General features: G+C 19.0%; 12 protein-coding genes across 12 annotated transcripts in view; 8 read left to right on the top strand and 4 right to left on the bottom strand.

The window, feature by feature from the left end:
• paf1 (RNA polymerase II-associated factor 1) overlaps nt 1–1,251 on the bottom strand; it is a gene marked incomplete at both ends in the record, with an annotated part of 1,500 nt that extends 249 nt beyond the window's left edge. Inside the window, one exon of the mRNA XM_640856.1 lies at nt 1–1,251. This exon is cut by the window's left edge and continues 249 nt beyond it. Coding sequence (XP_645948.1) covers nt 1–1,251 — 1,251 coding nt within the window.
• A 3,341-nt stretch (nt 1,252–4,592) lies between these two features.
• DDB_G0269410 (pyrroline-5-carboxylate reductase) lies at nt 4,593–5,492 on the bottom strand (the record flags this gene model as incomplete). Its single annotated transcript, XM_640855.1, has 1 exon — nt 4,593–5,492. One exon carries the CDS (start codon nt 5,490–5,492, stop codon nt 4,593–4,595), a length of 900 nt encoding a protein of 299 aa, XP_645947.1.
• A 1,054-nt stretch (nt 5,493–6,546) lies between these two features.
• On the bottom strand, nt 6,547–7,381 carry spc2 (microsomal signal peptidase subunit; the record flags this gene model as incomplete). Its single annotated transcript, XM_640854.2, has 3 exons — nt 6,547–6,841; nt 6,986–7,140; nt 7,280–7,381. 3 exons carry the CDS (start codon nt 7,379–7,381, stop codon nt 6,547–6,549), a joined length of 552 nt encoding a protein of 183 aa, XP_645946.2.
• Nucleotides 7,382–7,944: 563 nt separating this feature from the next.
• On the top strand, nt 7,945–8,228 carry DDB_G0270508 (hypothetical protein; the record flags this gene model as incomplete). Its single annotated transcript, XM_640853.1, has 2 exons — nt 7,945–8,089; nt 8,149–8,228. The coding sequence occupies 2 exons, from the start codon at nt 7,945–7,947 to the stop codon at nt 8,226–8,228; spliced, it is 225 nt and encodes a 74-aa protein (XP_645945.1).
• A 104-nt stretch (nt 8,229–8,332) lies between these two features.
• Nucleotides 8,333–8,509, top strand: DDB_G0269408 (hypothetical protein; the record flags this gene model as incomplete). The annotated part of the gene is made up of 1 exon (XM_640852.1): nt 8,333–8,509. The coding sequence occupies one exon, from the start codon at nt 8,333–8,335 to the stop codon at nt 8,507–8,509; it is 177 nt and encodes a 58-aa protein (XP_645944.1).
• Nucleotides 8,510–9,222: 713 nt separating this feature from the next.
• DDB_G0269406 (hypothetical protein) lies at nt 9,223–10,230 on the top strand (the record flags this gene model as incomplete). The annotated part of the gene is made up of 2 exons (XM_640851.1): nt 9,223–9,609; nt 9,712–10,230. The coding sequence occupies 2 exons, from the start codon at nt 9,223–9,225 to the stop codon at nt 10,228–10,230; spliced, it is 906 nt and encodes a 301-aa protein (XP_645943.1).
• Nucleotides 10,231–11,123: 893 nt separating this feature from the next.
• DDB_G0269404 (hypothetical protein) lies at nt 11,124–11,862 on the top strand (the record flags this gene model as incomplete). Its single annotated transcript, XM_640850.1, has 2 exons — nt 11,124–11,339; nt 11,440–11,862. The coding sequence occupies 2 exons, from the start codon at nt 11,124–11,126 to the stop codon at nt 11,860–11,862; spliced, it is 639 nt and encodes a 212-aa protein (XP_645942.1).
• Nucleotides 11,863–12,398: 536 nt separating this feature from the next.
• DDB_G0269402 (hypothetical protein) lies at nt 12,399–13,925 on the top strand (the record flags this gene model as incomplete). Its single annotated transcript, XM_640849.1, has 1 exon — nt 12,399–13,925. The coding sequence occupies one exon, from the start codon at nt 12,399–12,401 to the stop codon at nt 13,923–13,925; it is 1,527 nt and encodes a 508-aa protein (XP_645941.1).
• A 394-nt stretch (nt 13,926–14,319) lies between these two features.
• Nucleotides 14,320–15,210, bottom strand: DDB_G0269400 (hypothetical protein; the record flags this gene model as incomplete). The annotated part of the gene is made up of 3 exons (XM_640848.1): nt 14,320–14,662; nt 14,760–14,885; nt 14,990–15,210. The coding sequence occupies 3 exons, from the start codon at nt 15,208–15,210 to the stop codon at nt 14,320–14,322; spliced, it is 690 nt and encodes a 229-aa protein (XP_645940.1).
• A 761-nt stretch (nt 15,211–15,971) lies between these two features.
• Nucleotides 15,972–16,739, top strand: DDB_G0269398 (hypothetical protein; the record flags this gene model as incomplete). Its single annotated transcript, XM_640847.1, has 1 exon — nt 15,972–16,739. The coding sequence occupies one exon, from the start codon at nt 15,972–15,974 to the stop codon at nt 16,737–16,739; it is 768 nt and encodes a 255-aa protein (XP_645939.1).
• Nucleotides 16,740–17,424: 685 nt separating this feature from the next.
• DDB_G0269396 (hypothetical protein) lies at nt 17,425–19,534 on the top strand (the record flags this gene model as incomplete). Its single annotated transcript, XM_640846.1, has 2 exons — nt 17,425–17,505; nt 19,415–19,534. 2 exons carry the CDS (start codon nt 17,425–17,427, stop codon nt 19,532–19,534), a joined length of 201 nt encoding a protein of 66 aa, XP_645938.1.
• A 369-nt stretch (nt 19,535–19,903) lies between these two features.
• Nucleotides 19,904–20,000, top strand: part of dhkE (histidine kinase) — a gene marked incomplete at both ends in the record, with an annotated part of 5,228 nt that continues 5,131 nt past the window's right edge. Inside the window, one exon of the mRNA XM_640845.1 lies at nt 19,904–20,000. This exon is cut by the window's right edge and continues 776 nt beyond it. Coding sequence (XP_645937.1) covers nt 19,904–20,000 — 97 coding nt within the window.

The raw sequence follows: 20,000 nt of genomic DNA, 5'->3' as shown, positions 1-20,000 counted from the left end.
ATCATTTTTAACAAGGAAAAAGTAATTTTGAGAGGTGGCATCAGTGATGATATCAGATGTGAGTACTTTTTGCATTTTATATTGTGAATCATCGATTTCAAAATCATTGTTATTGTTTACATCATAGTTTTCCTTTAGATCTGGTGTGATAAAGTAAACAAATTTATCAGTGATACCTTTTACGATTGCTTTATTTCTAACTTCATTATGACGTGAAGCATATTCTTGAACTTTATCAGAACGTAAATCTTTTGGTAAGAAATGATCCAATGGGTCACTATCAAAAGTTACCTCGGTGAATGAGTTTGCCCAAAGATCGAAATCTGGGAAAACTTGTAAAACACTAACTGGTTTAAGTGATGGATTGGTTGGATGGACGAATTGATAATCCGATGCACAAATATCAAATGTGTTTTCAACCAATACACTATCACTCAACTGTTCTTGAGCCAATGATAACTGTTTATTGTTTGGTGTGTTGGAACCGGATGATGATGATGTTAACAATTCACCACTTGTACTAATACGTTTGGTGGGTCTACCAAATGTATTCTCATCACTCTTTGATAGATATTCTGTTCTTCTAAGCCAACCAACGTTTGGTCTAATCTCTGATTTCTTTTTAAATATTGCTGATGAATTCTTCTCTTCCAAATCTTGTTGTGATAATGGTTTTAATAATGGTTCATCACCTGGTGGTACTTGAATGGGTGATTTTGGTGTATTGTAAACTGACGGATCAATCAAGTCAATTGGTATACCCAATTGTGGTTCCGTAAGTAATGGATGTTTATATTGACGTTCTAATGATGTGGTTTTATATTGTGTAAATCTTTGAAAATCTGATGATAACTTTAAAAATTTTGGTTCAAATGGTATCTCTGGTAATGAATTTTGAAATTTTAATTTACATTGAAATTCTGATATTTTACTATTAATCGGATCTTTATTTATATTATTATTACTACTATTACTATTATTACTATTACTATTATTTATACTATTTTGTGATGATGATGTCGATATATCTCTTTTATGATGATGATGGTGGTGATGGTGGTGATGATTATTATTAGTATGTGATTTATTAGTTTGTGATGATGATGATGATGATGATGATGGTGGTGGTGGTGGTGGTCTTACACCAGCCGTATTATTATTATATAGGGCTGTTCCTCCTATATTTCCATTTCCGCTATTTGCTTGTTGTGCTGTTGTATTATTTGATGATGATGAAGTTGTTGTATTCATATTATTATTATTATAAACCCTATATACATATATTTATTTTCTTTTTATTTCTTTTTATTTTATTTTTATTATTTTATTACTATTCTACAATTTTATAAATATAAATAATTTTTATTTTTTTAAAAAAAAAAATATACCCAAAAATAAAATAATAATATGAAAAAAAAAAAAAAAAAGGAAAAAATAAAAATGAAAAAATTAATGAAAATCAAAAAAAAAAAAATTTGAAAAAAAAAAAAAAAAAAAAAAAAAAAAAAATTGGTTGTGGGAATTGTTTTTACTTTTTTTTTTCTTAATTAATCTAAAAATAAATATCTTTTTTTTTATTTTTTTTATTTTTATTTTTTATTTTTATTTTTTTCTAGTAATAAATAATTAATATAAAATATTTTAAAAATGAAATAAAAAAGAAATAAACCAAAACTCCTTTAACTTTAATATTGGAAAGTGGAAATGCCAAGAATTTGTTAAAAAAAAAACAATAGAAATAATTTTTATTTATTTTTTTTCTTTAATTTAAATTTGTGACAACTATATTTGGTACTTTTATGACAATATTTCTTTAATTCAGAAAATTCTTTTTCTCCCTTTTCTAACTTTCTTTAATGATTTGTTTAATAGGTTTCAAATTATTTTATCTTTTGAGGTCATATGTTTTTGCACATTTGGTGCATTTCCCATTAAAAGTTTTATCTAAAAAAATGTCTTATAAACCTTTTAATTGGAAATGCGTAAAATGCGAAAAAACATATTCCCTTAAAAGATAAAATAGTTTGAAGTCTGCCCACAGAAAAAAAATAAAAATTTTAGCTTTGAGAAACAAATTATTTTTTTGATTAATATTTGCAAATAAAAATTTTTTTTTTTTTTTTTTTTTTTTTTTTTTTTTTTTTTTTAAAACGATTTCTTAGTGATAATGACTTTAATTATCTATAAAATTAATTGATAATAATAAAAAAAAAATAAAAAAAAGTAATAAAAAGTTGAATTAATTTAATTCTTGGAAAATATAAATGTAAAAAAAAAATAAAAGTGGAAATTTAAAATAAAACTTTTTCCTTAAATTCCTTTTAAACAAATAATAAAAAGAGAGAAATTTATAAAAATATAAAATAAATTAAATTAAGTAATCGATGTGTCTGTTTTTTAAAAAATATGTTGAAAATTAAAAAAAAAAAAAAAAAAAAAAATTTTAACATAAAAGTTAAAAACAAACTAATAAAAATAAAAAAATATAATTAAAATAATTTCTACAAAAAAATATGAAAATTTCACACACACACAGTTATTATTTATTTAGAAGGTTGTTTGTTAACACTTTTCAATATAAATATAGATTACCTCCAACTTTTTTTTTTTTTGCCGATTTAAATTTATTTTTACACTTCATTTTTTTTTCAGAGTTTTTTTAATTATTTGTTTTTTTTTATTTAATTTTAAAATGTAAAAATATCTATATCTTGGTCAATTTAAAAAATTTATAATTATTTTTTTTTTAAAATATTACTCAAATAAAAAGAAATAAAAATGAGTAAAAAAAAAAAAAAAATTATTTAAATAAAATTAACCAATAAAAAAAAAGATATCTTGAAAATCTAATAAATATTAAATTAAAAACAAATTTTTTTTTTTTTAATTTTAAATTTGCCAATATTGGAATTGTTTTAATTAATTTATTGATAAAATCAAATAGTTAGAATTAATTATGGAAATCTATTTATAACTACACTATTTATAAGTAGAGAGTATTTTAATTTATAGATATAATTAAAATTTTATATAAATGGTATGTTGAACATTAACACAATAATTTATATAAATGATTTATTTAAATAAAATTAGTTAAAAATACTCATGTTTTATCAGAATCTTGTAATAGAAAAATAAATTAAAATTAAATAAATAAATAAAAATAAAGTAATAAATTGATGTTATCGACAATATCTAAATTTTTTATGAATGTTTTTTATTATTAAAAATTTTTACTTTTTATACTTGAGATTTAAAATTATGTTTATGAGTTTTTCAATCGACATTAAAAACTCACCACGTGGCTTTTTCCACATAGGTGAGAAAAGTCTAATTTTATAAACATAAATTATTTTAGTTTGAGAGCGAGATTGTTTCCAATTTAATTTCTTGATAAACATAATTTTATTGTAACAATTTAATTATTACATAATTATATTACAACAATGGGTTAAATTAAATAATTTTTTTTTTTTTTTTTTTTTTTTTTTTTTTTTTTCAAACAAATCAAAAAATAAAATTAATTTTGAGGGCTTTAAAATACCCCTTTTACCATTTTCTTATTTAGAATATATTAAAATAATACCACTTTTACAATTTTCTTATTTTGAATATTTTCAGATTTGGAAATTTTCTTTTTAGCATTTAGATTTTACTTAAAATAGTAAAAATTCCTTTTTTTACTTTGAAATAATTTTTTGGATTGAAAAATGATTGAGTATAAATAGAATAAATTTTTTTGAAAAAAAAAATAATCATTCTAACAAATGTAAAAAAATATAACAAATAGAGAATAAATCTAACAATTAAAAAGGTTTAGAAAATAAAAAAAAAAAAAAGGGGAAAGTAATAAAAAAAAAAAAAAAAAAAAAAAGGGGAAAGTAATAAAAAAAAAAAAAAAATGAATAAGTAACAATTTAAATCTAACTTTAATATATTTTTTTTTATAAAAATAAAGTAATTTTTTCAAATAAAAATGGTTTACATTCAATTATAATCTAGATTATATGAATCAATACCAATCAAATGATAGAGAAAGGAAAGATTTATCTATGCACTATATCGTAAAGAAAGGTTAGGTCATCATATAAATATTATTTCTAAAGTAATAAATGAATCAACACCAATCAAATGTCAGAGAAAGGAAAGATTTATCTATGCACTATGGCATTTTGAAAAGTAATTGATATCATATATAAATAAAAAATTAGAAATACCAAAAAACAAAATTAAAAAAAATATAAATAAAAGGTTTAATAATAAATATATATATATATATATATATATTTTTTATTGTTTAAAAAATCAATTAATGAAATATATTTTTTTTCCAAGTTTCTATTTTGAATGTTTTTATTAATGAAATTAAAATTGTATAATATTATTCAAAATATATTCAATAAAAAATATATTATTTAATTAATATTATTATTATTATTATTATTTTAAATTGAAATAATAATTAATTATTTCATTAATTTTATTTTTTTATATAATTAATTTTTATTTTTACATAAAATAAAAATAATAATTTTTTTTTTTTTTTTTGGGAAAAAATAAAAATAATAAAAGGAAAGAAGAAATATAATTTTTTAACTTGAAACATTATTTAATTTGTTTAATGCAGCTTGACTTTTTGAAGATTTTTCAGCAGACATTACAATACCTTTAATGATAGCACTTGATAAACCATTATGTTCCATAGTATTTAAACCGGCAATGGTGGCACCACTTGGAGTGGTAATACGATCAATTTCAGATTCTGGATGACTATCATTTTTCAATAACATGATGGCAGCACCTTTGGCAGTTTGGGCGGCAATTCTAACAGCATCCTCAGCGTGGAATCCAATTTCGCAACCTGCACTTGCAGCAGCACGAATAATTCTGCAAAAGAAAGCAGTACCACATGAGCATAAAGCTGGTGCAGATACCATTGCTTCCTCAGAGATTGTAATGCATTCACCACAACAATTGAATATCTTTTCAGTGACTTCCAATGCATTTTGATCGGCTAATTCTTGTTCAGCAGTACCTGATTTAGTTGGATGGTCACTCTTGTTGGCAATACATGTCATGGATTCACAATATTGAATTGCGGTATTTGGCATGGCTCTTACTATTGGTGTGTAGACATCTGGTTGAAGATGGGATCTAATACCACTGATTGTAATACCTAATACAACTGAAATGATAATATGATCCTTGGTAACCAAATGTTTAATTGATTCTAATAATTGTGGAACTTGTGCTGGTAATACACCAATAATTAAAATTGCACATTTATTAGCAGCTTCCAAATTATCTGATGTAATTTGAAATCCTTCTTCATCTTTTAAATGTTGGATTTTCTCCAATGTTCTACGAGTTAAAACAATTTGATTGGATTTATAATGTCCAGAGGCAACAATACCTCTTGCAATTGAAACTCCTAAATTTCCACTGCCTAAAATTGCAATGTTTTTATTATTTTTTAAATCTGTGGCAACCATTTTTTAGTTTTTTTTTTTTTATTTTTTTTTTTTTTTAATTATTATTTTTTTGAAATACAAATAAAATTTGTTATTTACATGTAGTGATACTTTAATGGGTTATTTTTAATTTTAAAATGAAATAAAATATTCATTTTTTTTTTCTTATTTTATTCGTTTTTTTTTTTAATGATTAAAAAAAAAAAAATAAAATAAAATTAAAATAAAATAAAATTTTAAATAAATAAATTTAAATTAAATTAAAATATTTTTTTCCGTAATTATAATAAAAAAAAATTATTATTATAATAGTTTTTTTTTTGTTTTTTTTGTTTTTTTGTTTTTTTTTTTTTTGTTATTTTTGCATTTTTTAAGATAAGGTGAGAAAATACCCTAAATTATGCAAATATCTCGTTAACTGAATCTACAGATTCCTGTTTTTTCCTTTTCTTTTTCATTTTTTTTCATTTTTTTTTTTTTTTTATTTTAAAAATTATTTTATTTTTATTTTTATTTAATTTTTTTTTTTACTAAAATTTTAATTTATTTTTAGTTTTTTTATAGCACAACCCTATACCCCTTGCGTTCATTAAAAGATATTTTTTTTTTTTATTATTTAGTTTATTTTTTTAAGTATTTATTATTATTATTATAATTATTATGTTTTCATTTTTTTTATTCACTTTGATTTAAAATAATATTTTATTTTTTAAAAAAATAAAAACAAATAACCCCACTTTCATTCTTATAACTTAATTTTATAGTAATAAAAGAATAATAAATAAAAATAATAATAATTTTTTGTGTGTCCTATCCAATTTTCATTTACTTTTTTTTATTATTTTAATTGTTTATTTTGGATATTATTTTTTCAAATATTATTATAATTATTATTATTAAAATAAAAAATTTATACTTGTAAATGAAATCATCATTATCCCCAAATAAAATAAAATAAAAAATAAAATAAAAAATTAATAAATTTTTTAAAAAAAAAACCTATTTTTTTTTTTTATTTATTTTATCATTTATTATTTGTTATTTTATTATTATTATTATTATTTTTTTATCAAATTTATTTATCCTTTACATTTAACTTTGCAAATTTTTTAAATTGAACAGATAAATCATTATGAAAATTTGATTCTAAAAATGTACCTTTAGTATCGAAATAAAGGTCAATTGATTTGCTGAATGGTACATTAATTGATGAATTTTTTGCATTTTCAATCTTTACTTGATAGTTTGGATCGTACTTTTGTAAGACAGTTGCAACTTTAATTTCATCATTACTTTTACTTGCTTGTAATATATAATCCTTTTGAATGAAAATATTGATATAATATAAAATTAAACTAATAACTACATATCTGTGTGTTTTTATTTATATTTATATTTTAATATATTGTTAATAATCTTAAATAAATAAATATATAAGGATTTTTTTTTTTTTTTTTTCATTTTTTTTTTATATATTTGGTTGTTTGGCTAAAATTAAATAATATTATACATACAATGCTACACATAAAATTAAAACTGGTTTATTCTTTGGGAAAGGTATTGGATAAAATTGTGCTATTGCTGCTAAAGTACACCCAATTAAACCAAATAAAACTTTGGTATAGTTTAATTTTTGATTTTGTGTATATGATAATGCTGATGTTACATACTATATATAATATAGAAAAATTAAAAAAAGTTAGTAAAAATTTATGTCTTTTTTTTATTTTTTATTTTTTTTATTTTGGTTAAAAAAAAGAGTGATGTGATTATTATTAAAGTTTAATTATTAATTGTGTGTGTCTTACTTTTACTATTGAATCATCTAAAGTTTGTTTTATTGTGTTACTATCATATAAAGTAACTTGAATTGGTTTCTCGGTTGTAGTTGTTGTAGTTGTAGTGCTCATATTATATTATTATTATTATTATTATTATTTTTTTTTTTTACTGTTAATTTGATTACAGATAATATAAAAAAAAAAAAAATTAAAAATTAAAAATTAAAATAAAAAAAAAATTCATTTTTTTTTTTATTTTCAATTTTTTTTTTTTTTTTTTTATAAAAAAAATAGTTAATTGAATCAGTTCATAAGATGATGATGCAGCATGAGTGTTCAGATATGAAAAAAAAAAATTTTTTTAAAAAAAAAAATTAGTTATTTTTTATAATCAAATTCATTTAATTAAAAAAAAGGAAAAAGATAATTTAGAAATTGATTTGAAGCTGAATCATTTTCGGAAAGTGAAGATTATTGTGAAAATTGTCATTTTGAAACTAAAACATGTAAAGAGAATATTGAAAAAGACCTTCAAAAACTAAATTCTAAGAAAACCGGTAGAGGAAAGAGATTTTCTCAAAATCGATTGACAATTGGAAAGAAAGTGTAATTCATTCAATTTATGCAAAAAAAAATTATTACATGAAGACTAAGCGTATGAAATAATCAAACGTCTAGGTAAGCTCAATAAAATGAATAAAGAAATACAAAAACAAAAAGAGTTGGAAAAAAAAGTTGGAGGTAGAAGAAAAGAATTAGAAATCAATAAAAAAAAAGAAGAAAATGAAAAGAGAATTGAAGCTGAAAATCGTTTAAACGCCTATAATCACAAAATCAGTAAGTTTTTATTTTTTAAAATAAAAAAAAAAAAACCAACTCTTTATTTAAAATAATAGATTGTTTAAAATATGCAGTAGTTAAATACCAAGCAGCTGAGTCACCAGAATTAAAAATTCATGTAAAAAATAAGCACTAGATGACATACCCTTCTTTTTTAAATTGTGACCACTAGATACTACCTTCGAAAATAACGTACTTTCCAAAGTGATATCTAGCGATCACAATTTAAAAAAGAAGGTTATGTCATCTAGTGCTGCCATTGAGCTGAATTGTGTTTGCCATACTGGCCCTACAAATTTAATCCAAGGTGCTCAAAAACCAAATATCAATCCACAAGACAACGAATATTTAGATTCGGTGACTGAACGCTCACAACAAGCAAAAAAAAAAAAAAACATCTGCAGAAGGATTTGTTAGTAACATACCCAGATTCATTAGAATACATTGTGCATTTACTCAATCAGAAAAGAATTAAATTATTAGGTGAATTAAACAAAGATAATGTTCCATAGGAAAAAAAAAAAATAAAAAAAAAAAATACAAAATTGTTTGTGAAAAAAAAAACAAGTGTAAATAAATTTTAAATTAACAAATGTAAATAGTTTTCTAATTATTTTATTTTATTTTATTTTATTTTGGTATCAAAAAAAAAAAAAAAAAAAAAAAAAAAAAAAGATAAATTATAAAAATAAATTATCTTTTGATTTTATTTTATATTTTGATAATAATCAAAATTTGTCAGTTTTTATTGGTGATTATTTAATCCCAATTAAATTGGAATTATATAATAATTTTTTTTTTTGTTTTTAGTTTGTATTTTGGATTATATTCAAATATAAATTTATTGTAATTTTACGAAATGATATAAAAAAAAAAATAATTAAAAAAAAATAACAAATAGAATTTCAATAATTCACAGAAAAATGAGAATTATTAAAAAAATAAAAAGTGAAAAAAAAAAAAAAAAAAAAAAAAAAAAAAAAAAATTTCTAAAATTTAATGGCGCCACAAAAACATAATTTTAAAAAAAAAAAGAAAAACAAATATATAAATAAACAAATAATAAATAAATAAATAAATTGTAAATAGTAATTGTAAATAATAAATAAATAAATAAATAATATAAAGATATGGAACAAATGAATACAGTTTTTGGTCAAGTAGCATTCACAGAGGAAGAGATATCATCGATTTCACAAATATTAAGTGAAAATATACCATTGGAAGATGTATCTACTAGACAAGGACCTGGTGGTACAACATTATCATATTTAGAATCATGGAAAGCAATTAATTTAGCAAATAAAATATTTCAATTCAATGGTTGGAGTTCATCAATTAAAGAGTTATCACCAGATTTCATTGAAGAGGTTAATGTAAATGGTATTGTACGTTATAGAGTTGGTGTAACTGCAATCGTTAGAGTCACTTTAAAAGATGGTACTTTTCAAGAGGATGTTGGTTATGGTTCAACTGAACATCCCAGTAAAGGTAGTGCTATTGAAAATGCTAAAAAGGTAAATAAATAAATTCATTCAATTAATCAATCCTATTATTCATTTATCTAACACACCCCCCTAATTTATTATTACTATTGTTATTAATTATTATTTTTACAGGAAGCAGTATCAGATGCAAGAAAGAGAACATTGAGATTGTTTGGTGATCGTATTGGTAATTCATTATATGACAAAGATGTCAATAAAAATATGGGTGTATTAGTTACAAATGAAAAGAAAAAGCAAAAACAAGCTATGATTCAAGCTGCTGCTGCTGCTAAAAATGCACCACAACAACAAGCTCAACAACCACAGCAACCACCACCACAACAACCACAACAAAAGGCACCAGCAAAGCCAATGGTTCAACAACAACAGCAACAACAACAACAACAACAACAACAACCTCCACCACAACCTCAATTTCAACAAAATAAACCAAGTCCATCACTAGGCACTGTGCCACCAAAACCAACCTCTTCACCACCAAAAACTGCTCCAAGTTTTCCAATGAAAAACCCTGCCATCCCTCAATTCCAACAACAACAACAACAACAACAGCCTCAACAACAACAACAACAACAACAACAACAACAGCAACAAATTGACGACGAACCAGATTTTGGTGATTTCCCTTAATCTTTTTAATTTATAAAATAATAATAATAGAAAAATAATGACAATAATAAAATATCTTTGGCGCTTTTTTTTTTTTTTTCTATTTTTTCTTTTATTATAAATATCTTTTATTTTTTTTTTTATAAATATCTTCTTTTTTTTTTTTTTTTATAAATATCTTTTTAGTTTCAATTGTCTGCCGAGAAAAGTCAAACAAAACTTTTTTTTTTTTTATTGTAAATAATAAAATTGATGGGCTTAAAAAATCTTCATCACAAAGTCAAACATTTTTTTTTTTTTTTTTTTAATTTTTTTTTTTTATTTTTTGTTTTTTTTTATTTTTTTTATTTTTTATTTTTTTTTTTTTTTTTGTTCACTAAACTACTAAAACTAATCACCACTATTTTTTGCATATTTTTTATTTTTTTTTATTTTTCCAAAACATATTGATCATATAAAAAACCATTATTTGGGGTGTTTTTTTTCATTTATTGACAATAATAAAAAAAAAAAAAAAGAAAATAACAAAAATACCACACTGTGTTTTTTTTTTCTTTATCTTCCACCCATTTTTAACCAATTAAAAAAAAAAAAACCCATTTTCAAATAAAATTATTATTAATCTATTAATAATATTTAGAAAATAAGAAATTAATAATAATAATAAAAATAAAAAATTAAAATAAAAAATAAATAATAATAAAAATAATAAAAATAAAAATAAAAATTTAAAATAAAAAAAATTAAATAAAACAATAACAATAATAAAAAAAATAAAATAAAGTGTTGAATGAAAAGTGGTGTTTATAAGTAACATTCAGCAAAGAAAATAAAAAAAAGATAAAATAAATAAATAAATAATTATTAATTATTAAAAATAAAAAAAATAAAAATTTAAATAAAATTGTACAAAAATGGCAAAAAACAAAGATGATGAAGAAAGTTATTGTGGTGGAGGTGGCTACTGGGATATGGTAGAAGACCTCGAGGAAGAAATATGTTTCGATGCCCAGGAAGTCATACCAAATCTATACATCGGGTCAATTAGTGCTGCAACTTGCACAACTAGCTTAAAAGAACATAAAATTACTCATATTTTATCAATTTCAACTAATCCTCCAAAAATTAAAGTAATTATTACTATTTTTTTTTTTTTTTATTATTTTTTAATACAAATATGTTAATTATTATTATTATTTTTTTTTTTTATTTTTTTTTTATTTTTTATAGGAATTTACAACACTTTGTATTAATATTGAAGATGAAAGTCAAAAAGATATTTCTAGTTACTTCCAACAATGTCATGGTTTCATTGAAAATGGTAGGAAATTAGGTGGGATATTAGTACATTGTAGTGCAGGTGTTAGTAGAAGTGCATCTGTTGTAATCAGTTATTTAATGAGTGTATTCTTTAAACCATTTTGGTATTGTATGCAATATCTTCGTAATATTAGACCTTGTATTCAACCAAATACTGGTTTCATCAATCAATTAATTAATTATGAAGCTACAATTTTAAAAAATCAAAATGTAATTTCAACAACAACAACTACCACAACTACCACAACAATTACAAAAAAAAAATTAATATCCAATGATTGTAATAATGATGATAATAGTAGTGGTGGCAGTGGTGGTGGTATGGAATCATAAATATGATTATTATTAAACAGAATTCTTTTGGGAAAAAAAAAAAAAAAAAAAATTAAAATCCAGTACAATTGTTCCATATTAATAGAATATTTCAAATCCGAGTAATCTATTTATTCATATTCATACCCACTCAAGAAAAACAATTCCATTTCAAGTTTACCAATTTAAGTTTTTTTTTTATTTTTTTATTTTTATTTTTATTTTTATTTTATTTTTTTGCGATCATTTTTCAGTTACCCTTTCGAGTCTGGTCCAAAAATTAAAAAAAAAAAATAAAATAAAAAAAAAAATTCCAAAATTTGAACTAATTTGGAAAACCCTTTGTATTTTATTAAAAAAAAAAAAAAAAAATAAAAGAATAAACTAAATAAATTTTAATTTATTTTTTTATTATTTTATTTTATTTTATTTTTTTTTATTTTTTTTTATTTTATTTTATTTTTTGCTATATAAATTAATTATAATTTTTTAATTCCTTTTTTCTTTTTTTTATTTTTTTTATTTTTTTTTTTTTATTAATATATACAATTAATAAAATGGAAAAAATAAAATCAACTTGTTGTCATAATTTACGAAAATCAACAGACCTACAAAAAGATGGAACTTGTATTAAAGAAAATTTCAAAAAAGGTGATCCTCAACCACCATGTATTCCTTGCCAAGGAATATGTCAACATCTAGAAACAACAAATAAAAAAAAAACAGAAATAGAAAGTCCCAAAGTCGAAAAAAAACCAAATTTCTTGGATTTAAGAATATTAAACCAAACCAAAAAAATACAATATTTGGAAAACAAAAAAAATATTAGAATTTTGGAGGAAGCTGATGAAAAGGCAGTAGAAGCCAGAAAAAAGGAAAAACAATTTAAAAAAAGGAAATTTAGTATGGATAATAATAATAATAATAATAATAATAATAATAATAATAATAATAATAATAATAATATTAATAATAATGAAAATAATATAAATGATAGGAATAAAATAGAATATTATACCTCCAAACAAAATAATAGTAATAATTTTAATAATGGTAATTTTAGTAATAATAATATTAATAATAATAATAATGGTAATTTTAAAAATAAAAATAATAATAATAATAATAATAATAATAATAATAATAATAATAATAATAATAATAATAATAATAATAATAATAACAATAATAATAATAATAATAATAATAATAATAATAATAATAATAATAATAATAATAATAATAATAATAATAATAATAATAATAATAATAATAATAATAGTGAATCAAATGATGATATTGTATCTTTAATTGTCCCCAAAATATATATTGAAATGGAAGATTTAAAAGTATTAAGTTCAGAAAACATTTTTTCAATGGCATTTGAATATATAAAAAATAATAGAATAAAGTCAATAATTGTAAATGATAGAGAGATAACAGCAATAATACATAGTAATTCTTATGGTGATCTGGTTAGATATGATTTAAAATTCAAAATTGAAGAATCCAAAATAGACTTTGGTTCCTGTGATTGTGGTTTTATTGACGAAATTTTATGGTGTAAACACAAAGTTTCAGTTTTTTTATTTTTAAATAAATACAAAGATCAAGGTAAAAGATTATTTTTCTCACCCAAGTCCATATGTGAAACCATTTCAACAATATATCCACCAATAAAAAATGAAAATGAAAAAAATAATAATAATAAATTGTTATTTACAAATAGAAAAAAAATTAAAAATAATAATAATAATAATAATGATGATGTGGTAATTGTCGAAACAAACAATAATAATCAATATCACCCAATATTAATTGATGAAAGGAATAACATTGAATATCCAGCAACAACAACAACAACAATAGAAAAAACAACAAAAAAGTATTTTTTACCAAATATTAACCATGAAGAATTATTTACAAGCCAACAATTAATTGAAATATTGAAAGATGAATTAAATAAAAATGAAAGCATAAATGAAAAATTGAACAAAGCATTAGATTTCATCATTATGGACAACACTGAAGGATCTGAAATTTTCAAATATTCTCTTGATGACCTAATTAGAATGTTCTTTTAGTTTTTTAAATTACAAATCTAGATTAATAACTTCAAATAAATATATATAAAAAATAAAAAACTTTATTTAAAATTTTAACTTTCAAAAATATGTATACACAAAATTTTTAATATATATATATTTTTAAAAACAATGGTATTTTTTATTTATTTTATTATAACAATTATTATTATTATTTATTATTACATATTTATTATTATTATTATTATTATTATTATTATTATTATTATTATTATTATTATTATTATTATTATTATTATTATTATTATTATTTTTATATTTATAAAAACAGAAAAAACAAAAAAAAAAACATAGAAAACTGGAGAGAAAAAAGATGGGGGAAAAAAAAAAAAGAAAATGATTATTTTAAAATTTTTAAAACATTATTTTAAAATTATTTTGGACTTGTCCAAGATGATGGATTGGTTGAAGAAAAGAAATTAAAAGATGAAGCAAAACTTGATAAATATTCTTTTCCTAAAGTATCCATACCAGAAACAACTTGTTCAGTAACTTCTGGTGTTTCTAATAAACCTTTATCATAATCTTTAATTGATTGTGGTAATTTTGATATAATATTTGATCTATCTAAAACACCTGGTATCTCTTGAATGTAATCTAAATATTCAACTTTACTCCAAAACTTTTCACTTAAAAATGGTGACATTGCTAATAATAAAATCTTTAACCAACCACTTGGATGTAAAATATACAAATTTTTTAAATTCTTTTTATAACTAATTAAAAAAAAAAATAAAAATAAAAATAAAAAAATAAAAATTAATTTATGATTTATTTTATAAAATAATTTAATAAAATTTAATAAATATTTACTTTCTTGGTAACATTTGATAAAATGAATTTAACCATGATTTGTCTGGTGTACTTTCTTGTTTTAGTAATGCATGTGAATATAATAATGTATATCTATTACCTTTAACAATTTGTTCTAATGTTTTTCTAATAAAATATTATTATTATTATTAATAATTAACATTTTTATTTATTTTTATTTTTTTTATTTTATTTTAATTTTGTTTTTATTTGAAAAATAAATAACTTACAAAATACCGATTAATACAGGTTCAATTTGCGAGGTTGGAGGTAAATTTGAAGCATTTAATAAGAAAACTGGTACACCCTCCATATCACAACCAACTTGAACAAAAATATTATTGTCTGCAATCCATTTATAATCAACATTGTTTGATTTATCCATTAATCTTTGATATTCTGGTGTAATGCCCTCCATTTCCGAAATTGGAATAATTAATTCTTCTGACATTTTTTTTTTTTTTTTTTTTCTGTATAAGGTACTTTTTTTTTTTTATTTGTTTTGTTTTGTTTTTTTTTTTGTTTTGTTTTCTTTTTTTTTTTTTTTTTTTTTTTGTATTAAATATATATACAACAGTGTTGAAAAATTTAATTTAATTTTTAAAAAAAAAAAAAAATAAAAAATAAAAAAAAAAATAAAAAAAAATTAAAATAAATAAAAATTTTTTAAAAATAAAAAAAAAAATTAAAATAAATAAAAATTTATTCAAAAAGGTGAAAATATTTATGTCGCAACGATGATAAAATCAAAAGTTTACCACATATATATAACGTTACATACCTACATAAATTTTATTTAGATTTTTTTTTTTTTTTTTTTCATTTTTTTAGGAGAAAATTAAATTTTATTGAAAAATTTTAATAATAAAGAATATAGTTTTTTTTTTTTTTTTTTTTTTTTTTTTTATTGCAATAAAAATCTAATAATAGAACTTTAAAAATTAATAAACCTAAATATAAAAAAAAAAAAAAAAAAAAAAAAAAATAATGATAATAACAATTTAATCAATTATTTAGTTTTTTTTTTTTTAAAAAAAAAAAAACTATATTCTCTTTATTATTAAAAATTTTCCAAAATCAACATTCATTTATTTCTCATAAAAATCACAAATATCTTTTTTTTTCTTAATTTTTTTTATTTTTTTTTTTTTTTTCATAAAAATTAAATTTTTTTTTTTTTTCTTACCTTTTTAAATATCACATTTTTTCCATATGGTTGATATTAATCCTATGTCAACAACAACACCAACAATAACATCAACAACAATAAAAGTAGAAGATAATAAGGAGAATGAAAGGAAAGAATATCTATTAGGCCTTTTAAAGAATGGTGTTCAAATTACAAATAGAGAAAGAGAGGAATTAATGTTTAAATTCAAGATAAATGATCTCTCACTTTTTAGAACAAGTCAACCATCATCACAAACACAATCTCATGAAATTTTAAACGGAAACACATTGAATTCATTTTCAAAATTAGAGATTAAAACCAATGGTAGTGAAAATGATTCTGATAATGATTCTGATAATGAAAATGAAAATATTGGAAATGAAATTAAAAGTGAAAATTTAAAAAAGTATCAATATAGAGAAATTGATGAAGATGCTCAATCTGATAAATCAATTCTACAAAAAATTAATCAAGATTTTCAAGAATTATCAAAAATTAATAATAATAATAATATTAATAATGATAATGATAACAATGATGATGGTGATGATTTTATTGAAAACTCAATCACTAATAATAATAATAATAATAAACATGATTATGTTTGTGAAAATTGTAAATGGTGCGATGGTTATGAAATTGATAGCAAAAGTAAAGAACAACTTTGTATAAATTGTAAATGTAGTTTAATCCATCACATAACAACTAATTTTAATGGTTACGATGATGACGAAGATGATGATAACGATGAAGAAGATTATTTCGATAATAGTAGTGATGAAGCTGATTACTATGGAGATCATCATTAAAAATATGTTAAAATAATAAAATAATAATAAATTGTTAAAAGAAAAAAAAAAAAAAATAAAAAAAAAAAAAAAAAAAAAATGTGGTAGAATGGTTATCATGTAAAAAAAAACCTAAAAGGTCAAAATTTTGTTGTTTTATTAAATTTATTCAAAGTGCATTTTTCAAAAAAAAATAAAAATTAAGATAAAAAAAAAAAATAAAAAAAAAAAAAATAAAAAAAAAAATCTCAGGAGAGCAAGAAAAAAAAAGTTATTTTTAAACTCCATTCAAATAATTGACCACTTTTTTTTTTTTTTTTTTTTTTTTTTTTTTATGGATTTTATTTATCTTAACTATTAAAAAATAATACAAAAATAAAAAAATAAAATAATAAAATATTACAAATTAAAAGTTTGGCTCAAAATTTTATTTTATTTTATTTTATAATTTTTTTTTTTTTTTTTATTTTTTTTAGTTAAAATTTAAATTAAAATATTTATTGTTGTCTGGTTGGGATTAATAAATTTTAAAATTTTTTTTTTTTTTGAATTTTTTTTGAAAAAATGAAAAATAATTGTTTTTAATCATGATATTGATTAGATTGATAGTAATATTATTATCTTCAGTTTTTTTTTTTTTTTTTTTCTTAAAACTCCTTTTAAATTATTTAATATTTTAAGTGAAAACAATAAAATATTAGAAAAAATGGAATTTAATATTAATAATAATAATTTTATTTGGGGATTTATGAATAGAAAAAATCAAGATCATTCTTTGAATAGATTGGTATTTTTTTTTTTTTTTTTTTCGCCCTTTAAAAAAAATTAAAATCTTTTCAAATTTTTTTTTTTTTTGAATTAAAATCATGGTAAAAAAATTATTAAAACCCAAAAGAAAATAATATAAAAATTTTTAGATTAATCCAAAATTTTATAGGTTTTTTTTTTTTTCAAGATAAATTAATAAATAAATCAATTCTACAAAAAAAAATAATATTAATAATAATAATAATAATAATAAAAATAATAATAATAAAAAAATAAAAATTAATTAATTTTTTTTTAAATAAAATTAAATGAAGACATTGAAAAAACAAATAATAATTATTATGAATTTAATTTTTTTTTTTTTTTATTATTATTTTAATTTTGTAAATGGGAACCTGATGGTTATGAAATTTATTTTGAAAATAATTCCAACCCCCGTATAAAATGTAAATGTAGTTTAATCCATCATACCAACCAAAAAATAATGGCTACGATAATAATGACGACGATAATCAAGATTAATATTAAAAAAAAAAAAAAAAAAAAAAAAAGAGTAGATGGATAAAAAAAAAAAAAAAAAAAAAAAAAAAAAAAATATATTTTTATTATTTTTTTATTATTTTTTTTATTATTATTATTTTTATTATTTTTATTATTATTATTATTTTTATTATTAAAATTTAATAGTAGTATGATAAATAGTAAAATATCATGTATTATTTTTGATATATATATTTTTTTGTTTTTTTTTTTTTAAAAATTATTTTAAAAAAAAATTTTTAAAACAATTGTTATAAAAAATAAATCTCAAACCCATTTAGTCGGGGACAGTTACCTTTGGAGGTGATTATATTATATTTTAGAAAAGTACTACCAACATTTATAATTTCGAAAAAAAAAAAAAAAAAAAAAAAAAAAAAAGAAAAAATGAATGGTTATTGGCGAAATCCAATCACCATGATTTTTTTTTTTTTTAAAAAATAATTTTTATTTAATTTTTTTTTTTTTTTTTGATTTTTTTTTTTTGATTTTTTTTTTTTTAAAGTTTTTTTCCATTTTGGGTTTTTCTATTTATGATAGAGTTGCTTCACCAAAGAAAAAAACGCATTTTTTTTTTTTTTTTGATAAAAAAACTTTTTTTTTTTATTTTTATTTTTTTTTTTTATAATTTTTTTTTTTTTTTTAGATAGATAAATATCACGTTATCATATTCATTGTTTCCTTTAAATTAATAAATAAATTTAGAAAATAAAAAATAAAAAAAATAAAAATAAAAAAATTAATAAATAAAAAATAAATTTTTTTTTAATTTATTTTTTTTAATATTAATTGAAAAACAAAAAAAAAAAAAAAAAAAAATAATAATAATAAATAATATTGAGGCGATAAAAATAACACATAAAAACACTCACACATTACACATTCATCTTTATCCTCATCAAAATAACTTTTTTCAACCAAGCTTTACCATAGAGTAGGTTAAAAAACACACCACAAAAAAAAAAATAAAAAATAAAAATAAAATAAAATAAAAATAATAATTAAACACAAAACACATACACTCACTCTCCCCCGATCTACCAAAATTAAAAAAAAAAAAAAAAAAAAAAAAAAAAAAAAAATATAATAACAAAAGAATAACAAAAAAGTTTTAGAATAGAATAATAACATAAAAAAAAAATAATAAAAAAAAATAAAAATAAAAAGAAAAAAAACGAATTTATTTGTTTTTATTTAATATTATTATTATTTTTTTTTTTCATTATATTTTATTTTATTTATTTTTTTTCATTTTTAATATAAACTACAATTATAAACACAATCAACTAAATCAATCTTTTATTTCATTACACTAGATTTCCAAATTTGATAAATAAAAAAAAATATAAAATATATATATATATATTTATATAATAGTATTATTTTAGAATAATAATAATAAAAATAATAATAAAAATAATAAAAATAATAATAATAATAATAATAATAATAATAATAATAATAATAAAAATAATAATAATAATAATAATAATAATAAAAATAAATAAATAATAAAAATAATAATAAAAATAATAATTATAATAATAATAAACATTAATACATTAGTGAAAGTAAAAATAACAATTTTCTAAAAATATTTGGCATACACAATTTTATTTTTTTTTTTTTTTTGATTTGATCTGATTTGGTTTTATTTTAAATTATTTATGATAAATATTTTTCAATTAAAAAAAAAAAAAAGGGAAATTAAATAATATTTGAAGAAAAAAAAATAAAAAAAATAACAATCACTTTCTTTTGATGGTTGGTTCTTTTTTTTTTTTTTTTTTTTTTTTTTTCATTTTTTTTTCTATTTATTATTTAAAGAGAAAGTAAATTTATAAAATAACCTATAAATTTAAAAAAATAGAATTAATATGGATAAATTAAAAATTAATAATAATCTATCACCCCCTTCTTCGCCATCATCATCAACAACTACTCCAAATTTATCATCAACCAATTTAGAAAATA

The sequence above is a fragment of the Dictyostelium discoideum genome, assembly GCF_000004695.1.
Source record: "Dictyostelium discoideum AX4 chromosome 1 chromosome, whole genome shotgun sequence".
Taxonomy (NCBI): domain Eukaryota; phylum Evosea; class Eumycetozoa; order Dictyosteliales; family Dictyosteliaceae; genus Dictyostelium; species Dictyostelium discoideum.
Note: the sequence above shows the minus strand (reverse complement) of the source record. Positions and strands in the feature narration are given on the sequence as shown.